At 38.4% G+C, this 26,367-nt stretch overlaps 1 protein-coding gene across 1 annotated transcript in view; it reads right to left on the bottom strand.

Moving 5' to 3' along the window:
* Window positions 1-11,075: 11,075 nt before the first annotated feature.
* LOC124555004 (DNA mismatch repair protein Msh2) overlaps window positions 11,076-26,367 on the bottom strand; it is a 216,584-nt gene continuing 201,292 nt past the window's right edge. Inside the window, exons 13-18 of the mRNA XM_047128747.1 lie at window positions 26,010-26,231; window positions 18,566-18,798; window positions 18,311-18,402; window positions 12,858-13,080; window positions 12,565-12,660; window positions 11,076-12,223 (exon numbers count right to left, since the gene is read on the bottom strand). Coding sequence (XP_046984703.1) covers window positions 12,086-12,223; window positions 12,565-12,660; window positions 12,858-13,080; window positions 18,311-18,402; window positions 18,566-18,798; window positions 26,010-26,231 — 1,004 coding nt within the window. The 3' untranslated portion in view covers window positions 11,076-12,085. The remainder of the gene's footprint in view (window positions 12,224-12,564; window positions 12,661-12,857; window positions 13,081-18,310; window positions 18,403-18,565; window positions 18,799-26,009; window positions 26,232-26,367) is intronic.

Below are 26,367 nucleotides of genomic sequence, written 5' to 3'. Positions count from 1 at the left end.
TTTTAGATGTCCTCCATCAATCCTATCTGATGTGGATCCTGTACCACACTGCAATACTCCAGATGATGGCGGGCAAGTATGGTGTAAGCAGTCTCTTTAGTTGACCTGTTGCATTTTCTAAGTGTTCTGGCCAATAAAATGTAGTCTTTGGTTTGCTCTTCCCATAACATTATCTATGTGACTGTTCTAATTTAAGTTATTTGTAATTGTGAATCTTAAGTACTTACTTAAGTTTACAGCATTTAGATTTAGGTGATTTAGTGTGCAACTGAAACTTGGCAGATTCCTTTAGTAATCATGTGGATGACTTCACACTTTTCATTATTGAGAGTCAATTACCACTTTTCGCACCATACAGATATCTTATGTAGATCATTTTGCAATTGGATTTGACAGTCTGATGACTTTACAAGATGATAAATGACATCATCTGCAAAAAAATCTAAGAGGGCTACTCAGATTGTCTCCTGAATCATTTATGTAGATCAGGAACAGCACAGGGCCTTTAGCACTTCCTTTGGGAACCCCAGATATTACTTCTGTTTTACTCTATGGCCTGCCAATTACTACAGTCTGTGACCTTTCTAACATGAAAACATGAATACATCTGCACAGCTAAGATGAAACACATGCTCACGCAAACTGATTAGAAGTTGATTGTGAGGAATGGTGTGAAAAGCCTTCTGGAAACATAAAAATATGGAATCTATTTACATCCCCTGTTGATAGCACTTATTACTTTGCGAGAATAAAGAGCTAATTGTGTTTCACAAAAATGATATTTTCTGAATCCGTGTTGGCTGTCTGTCAATACACTGTTTTCTTTTACATAATTCGTAATGTTCGAACACAGTATGTTGGAAAATCTTACTGCACGTCAACAGTACCTGTATTGGTCTGTAATTCAGTGGATTACTCCTATTTCCTTTCTTGGATATTGGTGTAGATCTTTCAACATTTGAGTTGTTATATATGATTGTTAAGTATAGAGCTATTGTATCAACATACTCTGAAAGGAACCTGACCGTTATAGTATTTGGACCACAGGCCTTGTCCAAGTGATTTTTAAGCTGTTTCCTACAACGAGGATATATACTTCTGAGTTACTCATGTTGGAAGTTGTTCTTGATTCATATTCTGGAATATTTATTCCATGTTCTTTGGTGAAGGAATTTAGGAAAATTATGTTTTGTAACTCTGCTTTAGTGGCACTGTCATCAGTAACATCAGCATTGTTATTGCACAGTGATGGTATCGATCGCATCTTGGTGCTGGTGTACTATATATACGACCAAAATCTCTTTGCATTTTCAGCCAGATACCAAGACAGAGTTTCGTTGAGTTCCAGTTAAAATTTCGAGTTTCTGTAAAACATCGCCCATTTTGGGGGCTCTGTATTCTTTTACATTTGGCAGGCTTTTTCTGTTGCTTCTGCAAGTGTTCGCACCCGTTTTGTGTACCATGGGGGTTCAGTACCACCTCTTATTAATTTATTTGATATACGTCTCTCAATTGCAGTTAATTCTATTTCTTTGAACTTAAACCACATATGGTCTACACTTACATAGTTTCAAAGGAGATGAGACTGCATCTTCGGAGGGCATGAAGGGAATTTTTATCCGCTTTTTTAAATAGGTGTATTTTGTGTTTATTTTTCATGGGGTTGGACATTATGGTATCCAGTCTTGCTACAACCACCTTGTGGTCTCTAAACCCTGTATCTCTCACGATGCTCTCTATTTCCTCAGCATTATTTGTTGCTAAGAGATCAAGTATGTTTTTGCAACCATTTACACTTTGAGTGGGCTCATGAACTATTTGTTCAAAATAATTTTCTGATAACGCTTTCAGTACAATTTTGGCAGACATTTTGTGCCTACCACTGACTTTAAACATATACTCTTCTTCAACATATTGAGGATAGATTGAAGCCACCACCAAATGTAATTGTATGAGTGAGATACCTATTTGATATGAGACTCAAGTTTTCTTTGAACTGTTCAGCAACTGTATCATCAGATAACTTCTTCAAACCAGAACTTCTCCAACCAATCTCTCAACTGGAACTGTCATTGTACGTGCCAAACAATAACCTAGATTGTGGCTCACAAGTGACACCACAGAAAGTTTGTAACAACTCATCACATAACTTTGTTAGTCTACTAGCAATGTCTGTAGGCATTCACTCACCTGCAGTATTCTAAAGCTGTTATCCTTCCTGAACTGAGTTGGTCACCAACTTCACAACATTGGTGTTTTGGGTGGAGTATTGGGATGGTATTGTCTTAATAATTACTGTTATTAGAGTGCCAAGTATTTCTTAGTATGCCAAATTAAAAAAAAAAAAACCAACAACACAGCAAAAAAGGAAGTTAAACATGACATTACTGTAAACATTGTTCTGAACAAGAAAATATCGTGTAGAAGACTTTGTCTAAAATATTTAATATAATTAGTGACAATATAAGTGAAGTAGCCTATAGCTCTGAGCACTGATTGTAGACTGAGCAAAAGGTACTAGTTTAAGTGCACCAAGGTAGGGATGATTGTAATTTTTCAGCCAATGTTGGGGAATTTTTGTGCAAACGTTTTTCCTCGGTGATTTCATATAACAAGCACTAATTACAGAAAAATGATATACACTGAGGTGACAAACGTCATGGGTACCTCCAAATGTCCTGTCAGACAGCCTGTTGCCTGGCATAGTGCAGCAACTCCATGTGGCATGGAAGGTCCCTGCAGAAATACTGAGCCTCACTGTCGCTATAACCATCCATAACTGTGAAAGTGTTGCCAGTTCTGAATTTTGTCCATGAACTGACCTCTCAGTTATGTCCCATAAATGTTTGATGGGATTCGTATCGGGCAATCTGGGTGGACAAATCATTCGGTTGAATTGTCCAGAATGTTCTTCAAACCAATCGCTAACAACCGTGGCACGGTGACATGGAGCACTGTCAACCATAAAATTTCCACTGTTTTGGAATGCAAAGACCATGAATGGCTGCAAATGGTCTCCAAGGAGCCAAACATAACCATTTACAATCAATACTTGGTCCAGTTGAACCAGAGGACCCAGTCCATTACATGTAAACACAGCCCACATCAGCTTGCACAGTGCCTTGTTGACAACTTTGGGTCCACAGATTCTTGGGATCTGGACCATACATGAATGCTACTATCAGCTGTTACCAGCTGAAATTGTGACTCACCTGACCAGGCCACGGATTTCCAGTCGTGTAGTGTCCAACCAATGTGGTCACGAGTCCAGGAGATGCGCTGGAGACAATGTTGAGCTGTTAACAAAGTCACTCGCATCTGTCCTTTGCTGCCATACCCCGCTGATGTCAAATTTTGCCACATTGTCCTAATGGATTCATTCGTTGTTTGTCCCACATTGATTCCTGCAGTTCCTTTATGCAGTGTTACTTGTCTGTCTGCACTGACCACTCTATGCAAACGCTACTGTTCTTGGTCATTAAGTGAAGGCCGTTGGCCACTGCACTGACCATGGTGAGAGGTAATGCCTGAAATTTGGTATTCTTGGCATACTCTTCACTACGGATCCCAGAATACTGAATTCCCTAACCTATTTCCAAAATGGAATGTCCCATGCTCCACCTACCATCCCGTGTTCAAAGTCAGTTAATTCCTGTTGTATAACATGATTCACCTGAGCACAAATGACAGCTCCACCAATGCACTGTCCTTTTATACCTTGTGTATGTGATACTACTGCTCTCTGTGTGAGTATCACTATACAATGACTTTTGTCACCTTAGTGTAAAATGACAGTTATACTTTGATGGGAAGCTGTCTATTTAGGTTTCCTGCTTATGACTGCTTACATAACAAGATAAATAACTAAAGTTATAAATATGCTTCCCCTATGAGTATGCAGCACTTCCAAACTATCCAGCTCAGCATAATTCTCAAGCTAACTGGACACCTGCCTGAATCATGCCATGTGGTGTCTATCTTCCACTTACATGGTTGGTTAGTTACATGTTCCATGGATCATCTTGCACAATACATCGCAATGATGTGGAACAAGTTATTTTAGATTTACATTGAAAATTAATTTGTACATATGACTACATTATGAACATTTGTATGTTGTTGTTGTTTTTTCTGTAAAAAGAAAAAAACAAGATATACAAATGTGAGTTAGTAATTCCTACCCACCACCTTTTTACACATTACAGTAATAGAAACTCTTCTATGGAATAGAAGGTGAGTTACCCTAGAACATTATTGACTGAAAATATGTCAACTTATTGATTTGTCTCTCCCCAAGATTTGCAATGATTCTACGTGCAAATGTGGCAGAACTGAGTATGTTGTGTCTCTTTAAAACTGAGGGTGAGACCACTTGCAGAAAACCAGTCAATGATACTTTTAAGAACTTTGTTTGCCATTTCAACTGTTTCTGCAGTATGCTTGGACTGATTTCAGTACTAGTGCCTCCTGCAAAAAGAACTAATTCTGCTTGTTGTATACAAGACGGAACATCATTTACATATATGATGAACAGTAGTGTACCTAATATTGGACCTAGTGGGACCCCACACATGATTTCTCCCCAGTCAGAATTATGTTCCTGCATTCTTTTGATTAGATATGATATTCCCCATTGGTTGGGTACATTATCAATCCCATACAATGTCAGTTTATGTAGGAGAATACTGTGATTCACACAGTGAAACACCTTAGAGAGGTCACAGAGAATACACACTGGCACTATTTTATTATTTAATGCTTGTAAAATCTAGTGAGTGAAAGCGTAAATGGCATTCTCGGTAGAGCAACCCTTCTGAAACCCAACTGTGACTTGCTAAGAATGACACAGTTGCTAAGGTGAGACACAATTCTAGAATACATAATACTCTTAAAAATTTTGGAGAGTGATGTCAGCACTGCCAGCTGCATATTTCAACTGACACTAAATATGGTGTTTAAGTTAAAAAACCGAAAAATTTGGAAACATACCTAATTAACCTCTCATGTTAGGTGGATAACTATGTGAGGTCACAAAGCAAGCATACCACCTTTAGCAGCCCCACCAGATATTGATATGGAAAAAAAACATCATCGATCTGTGTAACTGCTAATATGTCTGCTGTGAGCCGTTAGTATGTCTGTGGTACCATGTAAGATCAGCCTGGTATATTTCACTTCAATGTTTACCTAGGCCCACATTCTACAGTGACCTCCATGTGCCTTGTATCACAAAATGTGCAAAACTATTGCTTTTCTTCAGTATATCTTCCAAGTTGTAGGATCAGTATTGCCTCTCACATTCTTAAATTTCTCTAGAACCTAAGCTGATCTTCCCCAAGGTTGGCTTCTATCAGTCTTTCCATTCTTCAGTAGATAATGCCTGGAAGATAGTCCAAGATGGCCGCCGAGTAAGTGACGCCAGAAACTATTTCTGGAAAGTTAAGTGATTTAGACAGGAATATAATTTAGTTTAACGCCGCCAACAAATTAAATACGTGCATTAGTGTATCGTTTAGTCTTGCCGTTAAAGGTTTCACGTTTCTTTGCGTATTTATTCAGAAAACACGAAAAGATCGTAACTTCGCGAAGTCGCGTTTAGGCTTAAATTTTGTAAACATGTTTGTTGTTTCACAGTAATTTGACTAGTTTCTCGGCAACAAATAAGTAAACTACCGTAAATAGCATATAACTTACTTGTTTTAATACAGATTTCAGAAAAAACAGCGTAACTTTATATCAGAAACTTGCTTATATACATTTGTTTATAGGCCTAATTCTCATAACGTTTTTGGAGAATCAAACTTAAAGTATCTCGTTTAATTGTCCTTTTTTTTCATTCCATCGAGTGAAATATATAATAAATAGCGTATACCTTCATTGTTTTAATACAGATCTCAGAAAAACAGCGGAATTTTAACTCAGAAACTTGCTTATATACATTTGTGAATAGGCTTAATTCTTGTAATGTCTTTTTTGATTTTCGGTATTTTAATTGATTTATTCTAGCTAAAGTATTAATTTTGCCATGAGTGAGAAGTGCCTGACTTGCCGTAGAATTGTTAGTTCCAGGGTTTGGTGTGATGGATGCAGTAGTTTTTTTCACTGGGGGGACTGCAGTGGCGTGGGTGTCGGGAAAGTGGATCAGACTCATCAGTGGTTATGTAGGATTTGCAGCAGAGATAGGAAGATAGTGGAACAGGAGGGGAAAATTGCTGCCCTTCAGGCTGAGCTAGATCAGGCTAGGGAAGATCTGGACAGGTTAAGGAGGGAGAAGGGCAAAGATGGGTGGGAAGTGGCAACAGGTAACAAAAGGAACAGGCCTAGAACTAAGTCAAGCAGTTTTGTGGTGAATGTCAAAAATAAGTTTGACCTGTTGCTTCAGTTAGAAACTGATGAGCCTCAAGCAGAGGTAGATGTAGACAGCACACAACAAACTTTCAATAATAAATTGAAAAATAATGTAGGAAAGTCATCGAAAAGGAAGAAAGTTTTGTTGTTAGGCAGTTCTCATGCCAGAGGTGTAGGCCAACTCCTGCAGGAGGAATTAGGACCAGAATACCAGGTCACAAATTTTTTCAAACCAAGCGCTAGTCTGGATCGGGTGCCAGAGGATTTAGGTTCACTCTGTAAAGGATTTACCAGGGAAGACACCGTGGTTATTGTGGGAGGGCCAGGGAACAGTATCGACAGAGATCCTGGGTACAGTATAGAGTGTGACCTGGTAAAGATTGTGTCGGCATCGACACACACCAATGTTGAGTTTGTATCTGTCCTGAGACGCCATGACTGGCCTCATTTGAACTCTTCTGTTGGGAGAGTTACTTTGGAGTTGGAACGGCTGCTTGGGTCGAGTGCGGGGGCTCATATTGGTGTGGTTCCTGTTGATTCTCTCAGTAGGTGGGACTATACCAGGCACGGCCTACATCTCAACAGGAAAGGGAAGGGTAAACTGGCTGGGGTAATAGCAGGAAATTTAAGGGGGGTAAAATACCAGTGGTTACAGGTGTTGGAGCAGTACCTTTTTTTAGGATAGGTAAGACAGAAAGATGTCAAGTTCTACGAGAGGTCAGGATTGAAACAAATCTTCAGTTTAGGGAAGAAATTAAACAGTACAATTCTAGCACATTGGATCACCAATCACAGCTGTCAATTATAAATTTTCACCAATCACCAGAAATTTTATCTCCACTAAGTTGTATCTCAGTCCTAGGTAATTGCATTGATGAATTAAAGTCACCCAACCCAGTTGACATAATCTGCTTCTCTGAACTCTATGTGACCACTGGTATAGGAACTAGGCCTAAGCACAATGAGAAACTCCGACAGGAGAGTACTGCAAATGTTAGAATAAGGAAAGGTACTCATAAAAGTATAATTAAAAATAATGTAAGTGTATTTCATCAAAATATTGGGAGTTTAAAGAATAAAATAGATGAGCTTCTGGTTTGTTTAGAAGATTTAGAAGCTGAGGATGAAATAGATATACTATGCCTGTCTGAGCATCACATTGTTACTGATATGGATAAGGTAAATGTAAGTGGATATAAGCTCTCTGCACATGTAATTAGAGAAAATATGGAGAAAGGAGGAGTTGCCATATATGTCAAAAGTTATCATTGTGCAAAAAGTATAGAAACAAAAAAGTTTTGTGTAGAGAAACATATAGAAGCATGTGCCTGTTAGCTTAAATTAAATAAAGGCACATTTATAATTGTAACTGTATATAGGTCCCCATCGGGAAATTTTCATCTATTTCTGAAAATTTGGACTCCTTGTTGTGCTATCTGTCAGACAGGGGAAAGCAAATTATTATTTGTGGGAACTTCAATGTAGATTCTCTGAAAGAGGGTAATAGGAAAAATGACCTTGAAGTATTACTCGGTTCTTTCAATTTGACACCCGTTATTGATTTTCCTACTTGGGTGGTAAAGGATAGCAGCTCACTGATAGATAACTTCTTTATAGACCAAGATAAGTTTAACCAGATAAATGCTCAGCCTGTTGAGAATGGTCTTTCTGATCATGGTGCACAGCTAGTTACAATATATGACATAGCTCCATTCAGCAGTACTAAACAGTCCTCCAAAGTAGTACGTTCAGTCAATGATTTAATAATTGCAAATTTCAGGGAAAGCCTCCAGCAGTTAGACTGGGATGAGGTGTACCGTGAACCTGATGCCAATTTAAAATATCATTTACTTCATGACTCTTTTGTAAATGCATTTGAAAACTGCTTCCCCAAGAAAATAGTTAAACATACTCATAAGAAACCATGTAACAAACCATGGCTTACTAAGGGTATAAAAATATCTTGTAACCGGAAAAGGGAAATGTATCTGACAGCAAGAAAGAGTAGTGACCCAGAAACTATCAAACATTATAAAAACTACTGTGCTATATTAAGAAAAGTTATTAAAAAATCCAGAAGTATGTGTATCATGTCTGAAATTAGCATCTCTGATAATAAAATTAAAACAATTTGGAACATTATTAAAAGAGAAACAGGTCAACCAAGAGCACAGGAAGACAGTATTACCATCAAATTGAATGAAAACTTTGCGAACAAAATGTCAGAAGTTGAAAATATTTTTAATAATAATTTTCTAAATGTTGTGGATATAGTAGGATCCAGGTGTTCATTAGAAGATGCTAGGCTGTTAATGGAAGAGGCCATACCTGTGCAATTTGATACAACTGAAATCTCACCCACTTCTCCCTCTGAAATTAGGAAAATAATAAACTTGCTTAAAAGCAAAAACTCACATGGAATTGATGGCATTTCCAGCAAAATACTAAAAGCTTGTTCTCAACAGATAAGTAAGATTCTCAGCCACCTGTGTAATAGTTCTCTGGTACAGGGCATTTTCCCTGATAGACCGAAATATGCCATTGTTATACCTTTGCATAAAAAAGGGGATAGATCTGATGTCAACAATTACCGTCCAATCTCCCTTCTAACAGCTTTATCCAAAATTATTGAGAAAGTAATGTATTCAAGAGTAGCTTCACATATCTGTAAAAATGAAGTACTAACAAAATGTCAGTTTGGTTTCCAGAAAAGTTTTTCAACAGAAAATGCCATATATGCTTTCACCAATCAAATTTTGAATGATCTGAATAACCGAACACCACCCATTGGGATGTTTTGTGATCTCTCAAAGGCTTTTGATTGTGTAAATCATGAAATTCTGCTAGACAAGCTCAAGTATTGTGGCATGAGTGGGACAGTGCACAAATGGTTTAATTCGTACCTAACTGGAAGAGTGCAGAAAGTTGAAATAAGCAGTTCTCATAATATGCAAAGATCAGCACATTCCTCAAACTGGGGAACTACCAAGAATGGGGTTCCGCAAGGGTCAGTTTTGGGTCCTTTGTTGTTCTTAATATATATTAATGACTTGCCATTCTATATTCATGAAGAGGCAAAGTTAGTTCTCTTTGCTGATGATACAAGTATAGTAATCACACTTGACAAACAAGAATTAACTGATGAAATTGTCAATAATGTCTTTCAGAAAATTACCAAGTGGTTCCTTGTAAACGGACTCTCACTGAATTTTGATAAGAGACAGTACATACAGTTCCGTACAGCAAATGGTATGACGCCATTAATAAATATAGACCTTAATCAGAAGCAGATAGCTAAGGTAGAATATTCAAAATTTTTAGGTGTGTCCATTGAGGAGAGATTAAATTGGAAGAAACACATTGATGATCTGCTGAAACGTTTGAGTTCAGCTACTTATGCAATAAGGGTCACTGTAAATTTTGGTGATAAACATCTTAGTAAATCAGCTTACTACGCCTATTTTCACTCATTGTTTGCATATGGCATCATATTTTGGGGTAATTCATCACTGAGGAATAAAGTATTTATTGCACAAAAGCGTGTAATCAGAATAATAGCTGGAGTCCACCCAAGATCATCTTGCAGACATTTATTTAAGGATCTAGGGATATTCACAGCAGCTTCTCAGTATATATACTCTCTTATGAAATTTGTTATTAACAACCAAACCCAATTCAAAAGTAATAGCAGTGGGCATCACTACAATACTAGGAGAAAGGATGATCTTCACTATTCAAGATTAAATCTAACTTTGGCACAAAAAGGGGTGAATTATACTGCCACTAAAGTCTTTGGTCACTTACCAAATAGTATCAAAAGTCTGACAGATAACCAACAAGTATTTAAGAAGAAATTAAAAGAATTTCTGAATGACAACTCCTTCTACTTCATAGAGGAATTTTTAGACATAAATTAAGGAAAAAAAAAAAAAAAAACCAAACAAAAAAATTATTTTTTTTAAAAAAAAGAAAAAGTTGTTATATTAACTTAATTATGTTGTTAAATTAACTTAATTATGTCATGTATTGGAAAATTTGACTTATTCCACATCATTACGAAATATCGTATTCATGATCCATGGAACTTGTATTAATCTAATCTGTCAGTACTATGCACGAATTCTTACCACTGCTTTTTGTCTGTAGTTACTTTATCAGTCTTCTGTCCTACAAGACTACAGTAACACCTTTCAGTGTCTTCAGCATAACACTCTAGTCCTATCTGTCAAATACCGTACCCCAGTCAACAAAATAGATGTTCATATCATTTTAAACTTTTAGTATTCTTTGTCCTATCATCATAAAACATCCAATAGCATCACACATTCCTTTTCCTTTCCTGAATCCAAACTGATCCTCCCCATGTTTTCCTCAGTTATTTTTCCATTTTTCTTGGACCAAAGTTACACACAATCTTTATAATGTTGCACATGGAAAAAAAATCTATCATGATGTAATCTTTGCATTCCTTGGTATTGTATTTCTTTATGTGATGGGATTAGGACGCTTTTCACCAAATCTTCAGGTCAAATGCCCGCATTGTAATTATATCCTTCTGATAGGTTTATTAATGAAAGAGGTGTAAGTATAGGACAAAACTTCATCCTATGTTTGATCTGGGAATGCAACACCACAAATAAATGAGGTGTCAGGGGTTTGAGAAATTTATGTAGCAAAAAACGTATGAAAAGAGTTTATTTTTAGTAATTAAATACAAAAATTAATGTAAATGTTCAAGTGCACTATGTTACACAATTAAATCAAATTATAAGATGACATTCTGGCAAATAAAAGCAGAACATAAAACAATACTGTCAATATCATTAGAAACTGCCTTCACAAAGAGCTTGAATGTAATGTGTGGATGAATGGCTGATGTAAAAAGACACAATTAACAGCAATGAGTAACAGAGAGGTAGGTTGGCTGAAAATTACAAACACAGGCCTAAACAACATGTGATTTACATACAAAACACACATTTCAACAATTAATGCTGAACTATTGAGTGACTACAAAACGGTACGGCCTCATTTTATTTCAGTCTTTAAAGTCAATATTTAAAAAAAGGAAGGGACAAAAATGGGGAAATGAAACACTTAAAATCAATATTTAAAGAAAAGTATGGAACAAAAATGGAAAATGAAACATAAATAAGGGTAAAGACTCACTCACTCTCTCTCTCTCTCTCTCTCTCTCTCTCTCTCTCTCTCTCTGCCTTGCATGACCTCACATATCTTACACCATTACGTAAGTGACACTTGTGATTCAGCACAATTCAATTCTTGTGATTTTTCAGTATTGAGCATCTTATGCTCTGATGCATAACACAATAATTATTTTGTAACCTTTTCTTGCATTTGTTTCTATATTGTATACCTGAACCTAATACTAATAATCTCGTCACAAATCATGCAATAAAAATTATCACAACAGGCCAGAAGATTTCCATCTCTGATCAAAATTTTGTCAAAGCAGTTAAATGATAAACTTTAAATTAAATTGTGTTAAAAAACTGCATGTCTTGATGAAATGCAATCACAGCTGTCTAAGAATGGAGCACAGTGGTGCCTTGTTGAATGAAGTGCCATAACTGCTTGTAAGCATTGTAAACTGTGTTGCAGCTTCAGTTTGTTAGAGCAGGCTGGTGCCTTTCCACTTATATTACAGCTTCGTAACATTTTGTAGAAGTCAGGTACTTATCTACAGGAACTTTCAAAGACAAAAAATGTGTTAAATTCATTCAAAATCATATAGTAAAGACACAGCCCTTTCCCTTTCTTCTATGACCTTCCGAAATTTCGCATTTGGCGGCAGATCTTCTTTTGCAATAGTTTTCAATTTGTTCAGAAGTTTCTCCAACACATCTGGGTGTTCCTGTGAACATAACAAGGCTTTTTACAGAATACTCAAACATGTGGAGGCAAATATCACCTGACAACACTATTGGCATTTTAGAAAGACCTCTGTTTCATGGGCACAAATGAAATTTATTAGACAAAAAGGGAGAGAAAATACTGCTCATATAGAAAGAGCAGCAATTGGATCACAGGTTGGTCTCAATGCACAACTTACTCTCGTGTAAATTACCAAGTCATTTTAGTAGAATAATATACACAGATACTTCTTATTAATAAAACTGTTTCCTGTAGCAAAGAAAACGATACGTGGAAAGACCAGGTCACTTTCAGATACGAATACACTGAACACAATCTTACCATTAGCTTTTCAAAAGAAACAATGCTCTCCTTTTCATTAATATCACCTCTGTCTAGATATTCAGTCTCATAACTCTTGAGCCTAGCAGTGGCATCCTGAAACATGAATTAAATGATGATAGGAGACACAGGCGTTAAACTGCATCACACAATGACTTGTCAAGATGAGCTGTCCAATTCACTAGTAATATTGCAAGTGCAGTAAGTCACATACCACTTTCAGTATTACAATATTTTCTAATTTTATGAAATATTTACGAACTATCAATCACTGCCAACAATACTGCACTTACCTCTATCACATCATCTGGTAATTTGGCAACCTTAGCAACTTCAACTCCAAAGCTCCTGTTGCAAAATCCTTGCTCAATTTTGTATAGCATTGTAAGTTTACCATCCACAATCATTGCAGTTGCATGTAGATTGTGAACATTTGGTAGCTCATTTGCTAGCTCAGTTATTTCATCAAAATGAGTAGCAAATAATGTGAAACACCTTGTTTTCTCTGCCAAGTGCCTAGAAAATATTGGTTTATTATTCTCAGCAGTATTTACTGTGTTGTATACATAATTGTGGTACTACAACAGAAAACACAAAAAAAAAACAGCAGTCAAAAATGGAATGAGTACTGATGACCACTCAGTGCATAGTGGACGTGGTGAGCAGTAGATCTGCAAATAAACAAGCTCTAGAACATGGCAACTAAAGTGGGAAACTTGCATTCTGCTTTGGACAACATGCATACACACATGGCTACCTCTGGCTAAACTAGGCTGAGGGACTGTTGGGCAGAGCAGGTGAAATCACCACAGTAATAAGGAAAAGGATGGAAAGATAAGCAGAAAGATGAAGAGAAGAGAGAAGAGAAGCAAGTGTTTTGATGTGGAGGGTAGCAGGGTTAACAACAGGAATATGACACCAAAGGAAGCTCACTCTGATTTATGCTGGGATAAAACATTATGTGTGGGGTGTATGGAGGGGGAGAGGGGGGAATAGAAGGGAAGGCAGGAAGGAATGAGGAAGAAAGAGTGATCACATTTTAACAATGTGTAAATGATGAGGTAATTAGGGACACTGCACAAGTTTGGATGGGGGGAGAATGGGGTAGGTAATCAATAGTGTCATTTTCAAATGAACTATCTAAGCATTGGCCTTAAGCAATTTCGGAGAACCACAGAAAATGAAAATCTGGATGACCAGATGGTGATCACAGCTGACCAGATGGGGATCAGAGCCACTGTCGCGCTGAATGTGAGCCAAATGTCTTGCAAATGGGAAACCTTGCTGTCCTAGAATGTAAAGGGGAAACTGCTAAGAGAACAAAGCGAATAACGATTTATAGAACAAAAACTATAAATAAAACTACAGTGACAAGGCCAGAGGGAATAGTGGGAAGCAGGTGCAGTACTGGGGGAGTGAAGGGACAAGAAAATAGTGGAAATTGAGACTAGACAGACTGGGGGGCCAAAGGGTGTGATAGAGAAAAGGTTCTCAGTTACCAATTTGGAGAAGACAGTGTTCAGGGTGGGGGTGGGGGTGGGGCAGGGGATGTAGATTCGATCACCATGAGGGTGCTGCAGAGATGCTTGGTGAAGAAAGATGATGTTAATAATTATAGAAAAACAATATCTGAGGCAGACTGTAAGATGGTTCTATTACCTCTATCACATATCTTCATTTTTTAAAAAAAACCACAAGTAAAAGATAGGGGAGGTAATTATGTGTTTGGAGGCATACTGCCAGTCATTTTCAATGGTTTGTGTGTAGTCATCTTCAGAAACCCATACATTAAGCTCCACACGGGGACAGAGACCAAGTATGTGTTAATGGGCAATATACACTTTGGTAATTCAGCCTATCTGTAGGAAAGAAGTAGCAACTGCAATGTGGAAGTAATAACAGTGTTTGCAGGTCCACTGAAAGTTAAAAAAAGAGACAGAGAGGAGGAAGAGCTTTCTAAGCATATTATGCACGCAAACAATTTTGTTAGTGATTTTCACTTATCTGGAACAGTCTCATCACTTTAAAGACACACAAAATTCAGTACTGAAGCTACAAATTTTAGTTTCCCTGAAACTAATTTTCACTTGAAGCACTCTCTAAATTTTTCATTTATAATATGGTTTTCTGCAGACTGTCACATACATAAATGGATCTGGTTGACCACCACCACCACCACCACCACCACCACCACCACCACCACCACCACTACCTCAAGCTGATTACACAAACCAGCAATAAAATATGAAGCTATTCTTGGACTCCTGTCTCCCTCTTCCTTTAATTTCAACTGGTAATGGGCAGTAAAAGGAAATCAACTGAAAGTTTTTGGTAAGCTATCTCCTTAGTGGATGAAATGCATTTCCTTGAGATTCTACCAGCCACTCTTTACAAATAGTTTAATATGAGCCTTCCATATTAAGTCGCTCCAGATACATCTTTTAGATTTTTTTCTGACACAGGGTGTATACGTGGACAAGGAAAAAAACAATTCCGGATTTCCCCCCGGATCTCTTGGTTAAAAATACACTTTCTCCCAAGTGAAAATACACTTCTTCCGTGTTAAGTGACAGTATACTATCCCTCGCAACTGTGAAACGTATGATCATTTGAATGGTTATAGTTCTACACAGCGGCTTAGGACTTCCCAGCACTTTAGGAAACGATACTCACAGGGGGGAGGAGGGGGGGTTGTCAACCACAACACATTTTGGAAAGTTCTTTGATGTGCAGCAACATAAACACTGCAAATTTTCATATTACGAACGTATAAATTCGCATTCCACCAAACACCGCATGTTACTCTCCGAAGCATTGAAATGGAGATTGCGAAGCGCTTTTGTAAGCCAGTCATACCTCATGTCATGCAATCTCGCCAGCCGATGACAGCGGATATTCAGAGCATAGGACATGTGATGTAGTCAGCCAATAGCAACATCATTGTTAAGTAGTACAAACACACAAATAGGAAAAGTTTATATACATAGTGCTGTTACAAGAAAAAACCTTTCAGATATAGTATTGGTCTCTCTGATTTGTAAGCCGCAAGAGAAGCTAAGCTTTCACATATAATTTTGATCTTTTTTGTGCATTTTACACTTTAAGATACATCACACAAATGTGCCAGCAAAATGTTTAATACCATCATTAATCTCAGATCTTATGGGCTGGAAATTCTGGCAAATGGATTGTCATCAAACAGTTTATTTTTAAATGAGAGTCAAACACTCTGTTATTTAAGAAATTCATCGTACATTCTCGCACATAGTTCATCTTGCATAAAAGTAAATTTACTCTGAAAATAAAGCTTTTCAAACCACAATTCGCAATATTTTTCCCATGATCTGTTAGAAACAGATTTGTTCCAGCAGTTGCTAGAGAGCGGCAGATAAGAGGCATCACCGCGCTTGTGCAGCTGCGATGACGTAGGAAGCCCGTATGTGTAAAACATTAAAATATCTTACATGATGTCATAAAAGAAACAAGACATCAGAGCATACTCCAAGAGTGTCGGAATTTCGTGAACCATACTGCAATAAATAATTCGTCTTAAAGTGCACATTCGTATGTCCAGATTGCCAACGAAGTAGGCCTCGACCTGATATTAAGCTCTTCAGTGTGGTGTTTGGGATGTCAGTTTTCTTGGAGCACCAGTACTGTATTATCTAATGCTGAGATCTTTATTATGGCATAATGCCATATGTGCCAGAAGATGAAAGTGTGCATTTGAAATGCAGCGAACAGTTGAAACTAGCCAATAGTGTGGTAACACTTCGTTTCAAATAAATTGGCTGTCTCAGCGGAAAAGATAGATCAAAAGCCGGATTTCTGTAGCAATGCGACAAAAGTAGCTTCATTATTCTGCAAGGCAATTAATGCTTGACTGTCAGAAAGGTGGAAATAAAATCTGAAACAAATAACACATTTTAGCCTTCCGTAATTATGTGAATGTATTTTAATTCACTTGATAGCTCCCAGCCACAGAAATCAGTTTGTTTTCATTTGAAATGAGAGCAGTAAACGAAGAGCAAACAGCAGAATTACTAAATGTAAACATGGATCACATGTGAGCCAAAGGATGAGCAGTCTTGTGTGCTATCATCTACACTACGAGAACAACTGACAGTAACTGTATATGGAGGGCTGCTCAAATTTGCATGCACAGTGGCCTGATGGCTAACTTTGATGCTTGGCTCAATGTATCTAATTTGTTTCTTAACAATTATTTTTCAGCACAATCTATCTTCCAACAACCTTGGAAGCTTTTCACACTGTTTCTGACCACCCTATAATATACCAAGAGCAATGTAATACTTCCTGGTAGTGTGATCAAAAGTACTTTAACTTTTGATGATTTCCACACATACCTCCCTAGGCCTTTAAGAAAACTAATAACATCAGAGAGCAAAGCTGAGTTTCCTTCGTATAAATGGCAGCTATTGAAAATGAAAAGTAATTACAGTAAACAACATTTCCAACTACAAAAGTTGGAAAGATAACAGTTAATACCCTACACTAAGATTACAATTAATGTGATATTCATATTCACAGTACAATTTTAAAATGCAAAACAAACTGTAGCGTTATGTGTATTTTCAAAGTGTAAATTTCGTAAGGTAGCACAGACTCTTCATAGAATTCACAAGTGTGAAAAGTGTTTTTGAATAACCTGTCTATATGTCATTTGGTCAGTACACAAATACCTTTGCTGTGAAAGGTTCTTGTATATTCCCACCTCCTGTATGTGTAAGATATCTGTAATTTTCTTCAACAATACTAAGAGATAGATGATTACTCACCACATAGAGGTGGTGTTGAGTCGCAGACACAATGAAAAGACTGCTAAGCTTTTAGCTTTCAGATAAAAAAGTCCTGCTTCAGAAACGTGTGCACCCCGCCCCCTTTCCCCATCACACACACACACACACACACACACACACACACACACACACACACACACACACACACAGCGCGTTTACCATCTGTGGCTGCTCGGGAACGACCCATCTGTGAATCATACTTCTGTGATTATGTGTGTTTTTTGCTGTTGAAGGGGGCCATTTTTGTCAGAAAGCTAAAAGCTAGCAGTCTTTTCAGTGTGTGTGTGTGTGTGTGTGTGTGTGTGTGTGTGTGTGTGTGTGTGTGTGCGCGCAACTCAACACATCTGTATGTGGTGAGAAGCAGTTTATCCTTTTCATATTGTTGTTATTCTATCCTGGACTTCCCGTTGTTTAATTTTTCTTCACTTGTTCTATGCAGATGGAACCTGTATCTATTACACTATTGTGCCAAACCCTCCAATAAAAGATAAGACATGATCTTCCTGCAGCTCCATTTTAAACTGAATTGTTTTATTGCTATTTTGCTTCAAAAGTTCCTTATATCATACGATTTAAATGCAAGAAGTCTACAAAATTAAGTAAGTATTCTTTGTGTAACAGCAGAAATAATAACTGTAATTCCATATACTAACCACGCATGTAATCAAAATTTTAGTACAACTACTATTTTGAACGATATAGCAGGGCACAAATTTTGTGATTGCTCTGTGGCATCACTTATGTTTAACACCCCCAAATTCAAAATGGGGGGCCAAACTGTTCTAAAAATGATCTGTTATTCTCTGACACTATTTTATCAGTAATGGTAAAATTAATTCAAGAATTAGATTACACACTTAAATATTGAGCTGAGCAACAATAAAAACTTAAATTTTCCCTGATGAAAGTTTTTCTGAGACACTCACTTTGAAATTGCCCATGCAATGCCACAACCTTCATAAGTAGATGTACCCCTTCCAAGTTCATCAATGAGAACAAGAGATTTTCTAGTGGCACTCTGCAATGAAAACAATTTCCAAAATTTAATTATACTTACTTTCCTGAATTAGCAGCTTAGGACCAAATAATTATAAATTTAAGTGTCATTTATTTGTCTCTGAAACATAAATCTTGCAGTGGTGGAAGTGGAGAGGTCATTAAAAGCTCAGAGAAGATCTTACTCTAATGATGCTCGATGTTTCCATCATCTCCTTCATAAATGTTGACATTCCTTTACTCAGATCGTCGCTTGCACCAACTCTTGCAAATATTTCATCCACAACTGATATTTCAGCCTTGCTGCATGGTACAAAGCATCCAATTTGAGCCATGAAAACACAGATACCAACAGAGCGTGCATATGTGCTTTTTCCACCCATATTAGGTCCAGTAATGACGTAAAAGGTCTTCTCATCTATAAGAAATAAATCACCATAAAAGATTATTAACCTAAAAGATAATTATTATTTATTTATATAGTGTATGTTTTTTAAAACACAATATTAAATAAAATAGACAGTAAGCATATGCAATTTACAGACAGACACTTAAATTTTTAACATAAACAACTGGATTGTTCGGTGCCCGCAGGAAATCATTGGAAGTTCCATGATATGCCTTGCATTCTGTAACAATGTGGCAAACTATTTAACTGGCTGCTCCACAGTCACATTTTGGAGATGGAGCCTTACCTCATCTATAAAAAGAGTCTGTGCTACTGCCACGATTGGTGGGTATTGTATTAGTGGTTGCCATATTCTATGCAATTGGTCCCAAAGGTAGATGGTTTCTTTCTTATGCAAGGCAAGTTCTAGCAATGTGGAGAGAAAGCCGCTGTCCAGTCTCACTCCCATGGCTGCTTTCACGGACGGTTTCCCTGATCGAAGCTTGTAGTTTTCTAGGATAGCTGCATCTTGATAGATAGGGAGTTGCATGTTGGCTTGTATGTGTTTAAACTCACTGAGCGGGGCTGCTTTTCGTCGCAGGCCACGGTGTGGAAGTGCATGTGTGACTGATCTGTACAAGAGCACCGTATTCCACAGCAGAGTAGGCTAGTCAAAGTGCTGAAGTACGCCACGCAGCATTTCAGTAACAAAGCCCCAGGTTGTTCTGTACAGCTTATGTAGGATGATGTTCCTAGTTCATATCTTTGCTGCTGTGTTTACCAGATGTTTCTTGTATGACAGTGTTTGGTCCATTGTAACCATCGGATATCTTGGGTGTTAGTTGCAGTGACATATTCTGTCACCAAAATGGACTTGGACCTGTCTAGTCACTGCTCTATTACACAAATGACAGCAAGCTACCTCTGAAAGTATTTCCCCATTATCGCCAGATCAGATGTTGAGATGTCTTCTGTTTCTTCAAAATTTCGGCGTCCCACTGCCAGCACTCAGTCATCAGCATATCAGAACTTAGGGGATATCGTTTAGAGCACATCAGAGATGTACAGATCAAGCAGCACTGGGGTGAGGACAGATTTGAGGTAGTCCATCATTTAGCATCTTTGAAGAGCTTACCCTATTGTCTGGTGTCTACATCTACATACATACTTCGCAAGCCACCGTATTGCGCATGGTGATAGGTAACTTGTACCAAAATTAGTCATTTACCTGCCTAGATATTCAATTGACATGACTGTGTCAAGGACGACACTAATAATGTTGTATTTGAACATTATGGCATTGTTTTTTCTACTTATCTGAATTAACTTACATTTTTCTACATTTAGAGCAAGCTGCAAATTCATCACACCAACTAGGAATTTTGTCTGTCACTTTGTATCCTCCTACAGTCACTCAATTATAACACCTTCCCATACACCACAGCATCATAAGCAAACAGCTGCAGACTGCTGCTGACCCTGCCTGTCAGATCGTTTACCTATATAGAGAACAAGAGCGGTACTGTCACACTTCCCTGGGGCACTGTAGATGATATCCTTGTCTCTGATGAACACTCACTCACCATTAAGGACAACGCACTGGGTTCTCTTACTCAAAAGTTTTCGAGCCACTCACATATCTGGGAACCTATTCCATATGATTATACCTTTATCAACAGTCTGCAGAGGGGCACCATGTTGAAAACTTCCCTGAAATCTAGGTATACGGAATCGCCACGTTGCCCTTCATCCATGGTTTGCAGGATAACATATGAGAAAAGAGCAAGCTGACTTTTGCACGAGCAATGTTTTCTAAAACTGTGTCGATTCATTGACATCAGCTTTTCTTTCTCACGAAAACTTATTATGAAGGATGATCAAGAAATTTCCATTTAAAGGCTGCATAGTCCAGAACTGGCATGTGAATCAGGCAAAATTGCCACGAGTATTGAGGCAATTGTCTCACTGATGCACTGTACAGTAAAACACAGTGTCCTGCTGTACGAAGAAGTTCATAGCTCCCTGCTGTACATTCCTACATGAATCTTTGACTCTTCAAGGCCTTTTCTAAGAGATCAAAGGCACTAAAATCACATGGGGAGAGAACAGGACTTAAGTGCAGTTGCTTGAATATATCTCAATCATCTGTAATGGCTGAGGCTGGCCTCCCAGGTCAACTGGCATCTTGCTCTCTTCCATTGCCACACCAGACTGGTAAATGAGTTACTTGATAGAAGTCTTCAACCCACTTCACAATTATGTGTAGGGTCAGAATTTCCTTGGGTTCTCCGCAAGATCTTTTGCTAAGGTATGATATTGGTAGTAGTTGTATGCATTGCACATTGATCTTTTTACAGGTGCATGAATCTTTTGCCAATCATTTGCAATTTCTTTTTCTAACTGACAGTAGCCTCTGATTCCTCTACATTTTCTGAATCTTGTTCTTCATCTATTTGCTTGGCACATAATAACTCCAGAGCATGATTTACAATCCGTTTAAATTCTGTCCATAATTCCCCTACGTTCATCACACTAGAATGAAATTATGTCCATTCATTGCCTAAGAGCATAGCTAATGACTGCTTATCTGCTCTTTCTAGCAAAAATACTCTTCTAGCTGTCTTGATGGATTTATTAACTTTAGAAACCATCCTTACTATGATGACATCATGATCACAAATCCCTGTCTCTATACTGACAGGCCTGTTTGTAACTACATGATCTAAAATATTTCTATTATTTGTGCGCTATTGAACTAGCTACTTAAGACAGTTTTTGAAAATGTGTTCCAAAGTACTCCCCGAGACTGACCATCACTGCCAACTGCAATGAATCCATACATGTCCCAGTCAGCGCGTTAAAGTCGCCCCCACAAACATTGCATCATTTGGCTATTTCTGCACTACTGAGCTTACACTTACTTTGAATGATTTCAGAATTGTCATTTGGGTGGCTGGTAAATACATCCAACAATTAACATTTCACCTAGACCTGTTATACGTGTACAGGTAACTTCACAGTCAGACTCATTTTCAACCTCGATCAAGACAATATTTTTGTGAACTGCAATGGACACTCTCCCACCTATGGTGCCTAATCTGTATTTTCGGTACACATTCCATGCCTTGATAAATATTTAGAGCTTCAGCTCTCAGTTCCAAGAATAATTTGAGTGAGACAGCTTACCTGGAAGGCACTAAATTCAGGAACTTTACTACAAATACTTCAACAATTTACTGATAATATTTTGACAGCTGAAGTGTCCTTACTCTGAGCATAGTCTGATTTCACTACCTGCAGTACTCAAAGTACTGCCTAGTCCACAGTCACAAATAATCAGTTACTTGAGTAGACGCTTCCTTTGCGTAGTGCACCACTGACCTATCAACAGAAGTCCTACAATTTTCCACCCATAATGCAGGTCCAGAAATCTACAGCCAAAACCACCACAGAGTCAGTAAATTATTTGGTTGAATCCCTCCACTCAGCTCCAAACCAAGCATGCTGTTTAATAAGTTGGGCTGTTTTTCTACATGCGATTATTTGAACAAGTTTGTGGAGAAGCCCTTGTCTCCAGGCCGCATTGTAAGCTGCTGACAGATCTATAATGCAGCTGATGTTTGTAAATTCGTATGAAAGCCGCCTTCTATGTAGGTCTTTAGTGATGTTATCTGGTTGGTACGGCTCCTTCCTGAGTGAAAGCCAGCTTGTTCAATTGAGTTTTCTCAAATATTGCATCAGAGATTCTTTTGTAGATGGCTCTGTGAAGAAGATTGTCCATTATGTTTAGAAGGGTTGCAGGATGATATTTTTTTGCTCGTTGCTTGGTTTTCATGGCATAAGGATGGCGATGGTCTTTTCCATTCCATTCAGAATCAGGGTTCCACAAGTTTCCCCAAGTGAAATTTCCTGGCACTTCTCTGATTTCCAGACAAGTTTCAGCATTTTTCCCTGATCTCAAAGGTAAGTAAAGACATAAGTAGACAAAAAATCTAAATATTTCTGTTCTTCTCCTCCATCCGAGCAAAAATGTTAAGTACTAACTTCAACATCTTTTGTAATTAACTGTTTTTAGATGGAGTAAGCAAGCCAAATGGTATGTGCATTTCATTAAGACCACTGTTGTTATTTTATTTCAATAAAGCAAAACACATTTGGTGACAAAAATACACATTTCCTTGGAGTTGCAAAACATATTTAAAATACCTTCACTGATTTCAGAAATAACCTTAGAAAAAAGTAGGCCTCTTGAAAGAAGGGGATAAGGCAGGGAAGAGCTGTGTAAATCAACACTACAGGGGACTGCCGATAAAACGTTGGTTCTACTATGCTCGTTATTGTCGGTTATTATCTACTGTGCTATGTCTATTATTTTACAGGTACTGTGTGATTGTTCTTTTGAGAAATATACGAGTACATTGTGTACAAACCACCAGGGACTGCCACAATTTTCTTCTTGTTATCGTCTATACTTTCTGATACATAAATTACTTTTGAAATGCCTAAATGACTACAGTAAATAAAATGTTTACAAAATGCCGCACTGTACAATGTACTTGCAGTGAGACAGTCGCAATTCCTGAAATCTGCCACCCGAGCCCATTGATTGCAGAGGAGCACCGCAGTCCTGCGTACTTTGATAAACCACGAAAATTTGCCACATTATGCCACACACAAACAGACCCAGTCTGTGGGTAGATCGGTGAGATTAGATCTGACAGGCAGGGCTTGCACATTAGTGGGAAATGATGGGCTTCAGATCAGAAGGCCTGCAATTTTGGCCTGTAGTGGAAGTCCACTTGTGTGCCAGCTACTCACATGTCAGACAACCTCTTGATGAAATGAGGCTGCAGTGATCAACCATACAACAGATACATTGAAGAGCCAAAGAAAATGGTACAACTGCCTAATATCATGTAGGGCTCCTGTGAGCACGCAGAAGTGCCGCAACATGATGTGGCAGGGATTTGATTTATGTCTGAAGTAGTGCTGGAGGGAACTGGCACCATGAATCCTGCACGGCTGTCCATAAATCCATAAGAGTATGAGGGGGTGGAGTTCTCTTCTGAACAGCACGTTGCAAGGCATCCCAGATGTGCTAAATAATGTGCATGTCTGGGGAGTTTGGTGGCCAGCAACTAGGAAGAGTGTTCCTGGAACCACCCTGTAGCAATTCTGGATGTGTGGGGAGTCGCATTGTCCTGCTGGAATTGCCCAAGTCCGTCAGAATGCATAATGGACCTGAATGGATGCAGGTTATCAGACAGAAAGCTTAGAAATGTGTCACCTGTCAGAGGCATATCTAGACATATCAGGGGTCCCATATCACTCCAACTGCACACGCCCCACACCATTAAAGAAGCTCCCCCAGCTTGAACAGCCCCCACTGACATGCAGGGTACATGGGTTCACGAGGTTGTCTCCATACCCAAATATGTCCATTCCCTCAATACAATTTGAAACAAGACTTGTCCGACCATGCAACATGTTTCCAGTTATCAACAGTCCAATGTCAGTGGTGACAGGCCCAGGTGAGATGTAAAGCTTTGTGTCATGCAGTAATCCAGGATAAATGAGTGGGCCTTTGGCTCTGAAAGCCTGTATCAATGTTGTTTCACCGAATGGTTTGCACGCTGACATTTGTTGATGGCCCAGCATTGAAATCTGCAGCAATTTGTGGAAGGGTTGCACTTCTCTCATGTTGAACGATTCTCCCGTTCTTGCAGGATCTCTCTCTGGCTGCAACGATGTCAGAGATTTGATGTTTTACCAGATTCCTGATATTCACAGTAAACTCGTGAAATGGTCGTATGGGAAAAACTCCACTTCATCGCTACCTCGGAGATGTTCTGCCCCATCACTAGCGCGGCGACTATAACACCATGTTCAAACTCACTTAAATCTTGATAACCTGCCATTGTAGCAGCAGTATCCATTCTAACAACTGTGCCCGACACTTGTTATCTTATGTACGCCTGTTTGCATATCTCTGTATTTGAATACGCATGCCTGTACCAGTTTCTTTGAATTTTCAGCCATAGGCTTTATCAGAACACACACACACACACACACACACACACACACACACACACACACACACCCCACTCAGACACAACTCGTGCACACAAGACAACTGTCTCCAGCCACTGCGCCAACAATATCTGACAATCAGATCCAAACAAACCACTCCACACGTGTCTCTGGCTCTTGTCAGCAGTTGCTAGGCTAGCAGCAAGAAGTGGTGGCTGCACTGACTGCAAGCTGAGGGGAGTGGTAAGAAGGGGAGAAGCAGTAAGAATAAGGGAGTAGGGAAGCTGCACCTGGCCAGAGATGATGCAAGACATCTCAGTAAACAAATCATTTCAGTTACTGAGACAAAAAACAAGATTTTCCCTGTGTTTTTTAGAATTTCCATGATTTCCCTGATATGTCTGAAATTCCCTGATTTCCAGAACTTGTGACAACCCTGAGGACTCTCCCTCTCATTATGATATCAGCAAGAAACTTCGCTAGCCATTTTTTGGTATATTTACCATAGTTCAGGAGGAATTCGGGATTAATTCCATTAGACCCTGGTGTCTTTCCCACTTTTACATCTTCATGAGTCACTGTTATTCCCTTGACACTAAAGGGCCATGAAAATAGAATATGGTTGGGGCTACATATCTTCAAAGCTGTGAGTTCATGTTTGATATAGGTGGTGAATGCTTAGTACCATGGGGTTACTGAAGCAGTCACAAAGTCATTCACAATCCCATCTGAGTGCAGGGCCATTTCACCTCTTGTATCCTTAGGTTTTCCACCTAATTTCTTTAAAAGTGACCAGGCGTCTCTGCTAGAATTTTTGAAGTCCAGGTTGATGACTGTTTCTGTCCATTTCTTGCATCAATGCACTTCCAATTTGCACAGCAGTTCATCAGCTATCTCTTTGTCTCCTCCTTGGAGGAGCTTCTTGTATAGTTTTACACACTCAGCATTCCATCTGGGTATGTACTACTAAAACTCAGAGTAATGCTAAAGAGCTGATAAAGATTGCTACACAATCTTCAGAACTCCTGACTAAAGCACATGAAAGTACAACATAATTACCGTTTTTGTGTTTATGCACAATAGAACTATTGGAAAATTTTGAACTTCAGGGTTGGATTGATGCTTACCATTCACTCCTCCTAAAACTAAAATCTCTCAAATGTAATAACAACAAAATTTTAAATGAACTACTATTCTTACATGTTACTTACCTTTGATAAACTCAACATCATTTGGAACATATGAAAGTCCATCACAAATTTCCACGCAAGGGTGTCTAACTTCCTCCAACTTCAATATGCCAACATTTGACTCATGAAGAATGGGGCGGACATACTGCCTTGAAGCAGTAGCAGATACTTCTGCAAAACTGGCTAGAACATCTAGCCGAGCAAGCACAGCATTCAACCCATAAACCACATCATAGTAAGCACCTGCAAATGAGCAACATCAAACCATAATAATTGGTAACAAAGAGAATGGCTGAAGGATAAATAAATTTAGTGTACAATTCGTATTTTGCAAACTTGGAAACTCTACAAAAAGAGCCTTTCTTTGTTAGAACTGATC

This window comes from Schistocerca americana, chromosome X (assembly GCF_021461395.2).
Source record: "Schistocerca americana isolate TAMUIC-IGC-003095 chromosome X, iqSchAmer2.1, whole genome shotgun sequence".
NCBI lineage: Eukaryota > Metazoa > Arthropoda > Insecta > Orthoptera > Acrididae > Schistocerca > Schistocerca americana.
This window is presented reverse-complemented; position numbering and strand designations above follow the sequence as displayed.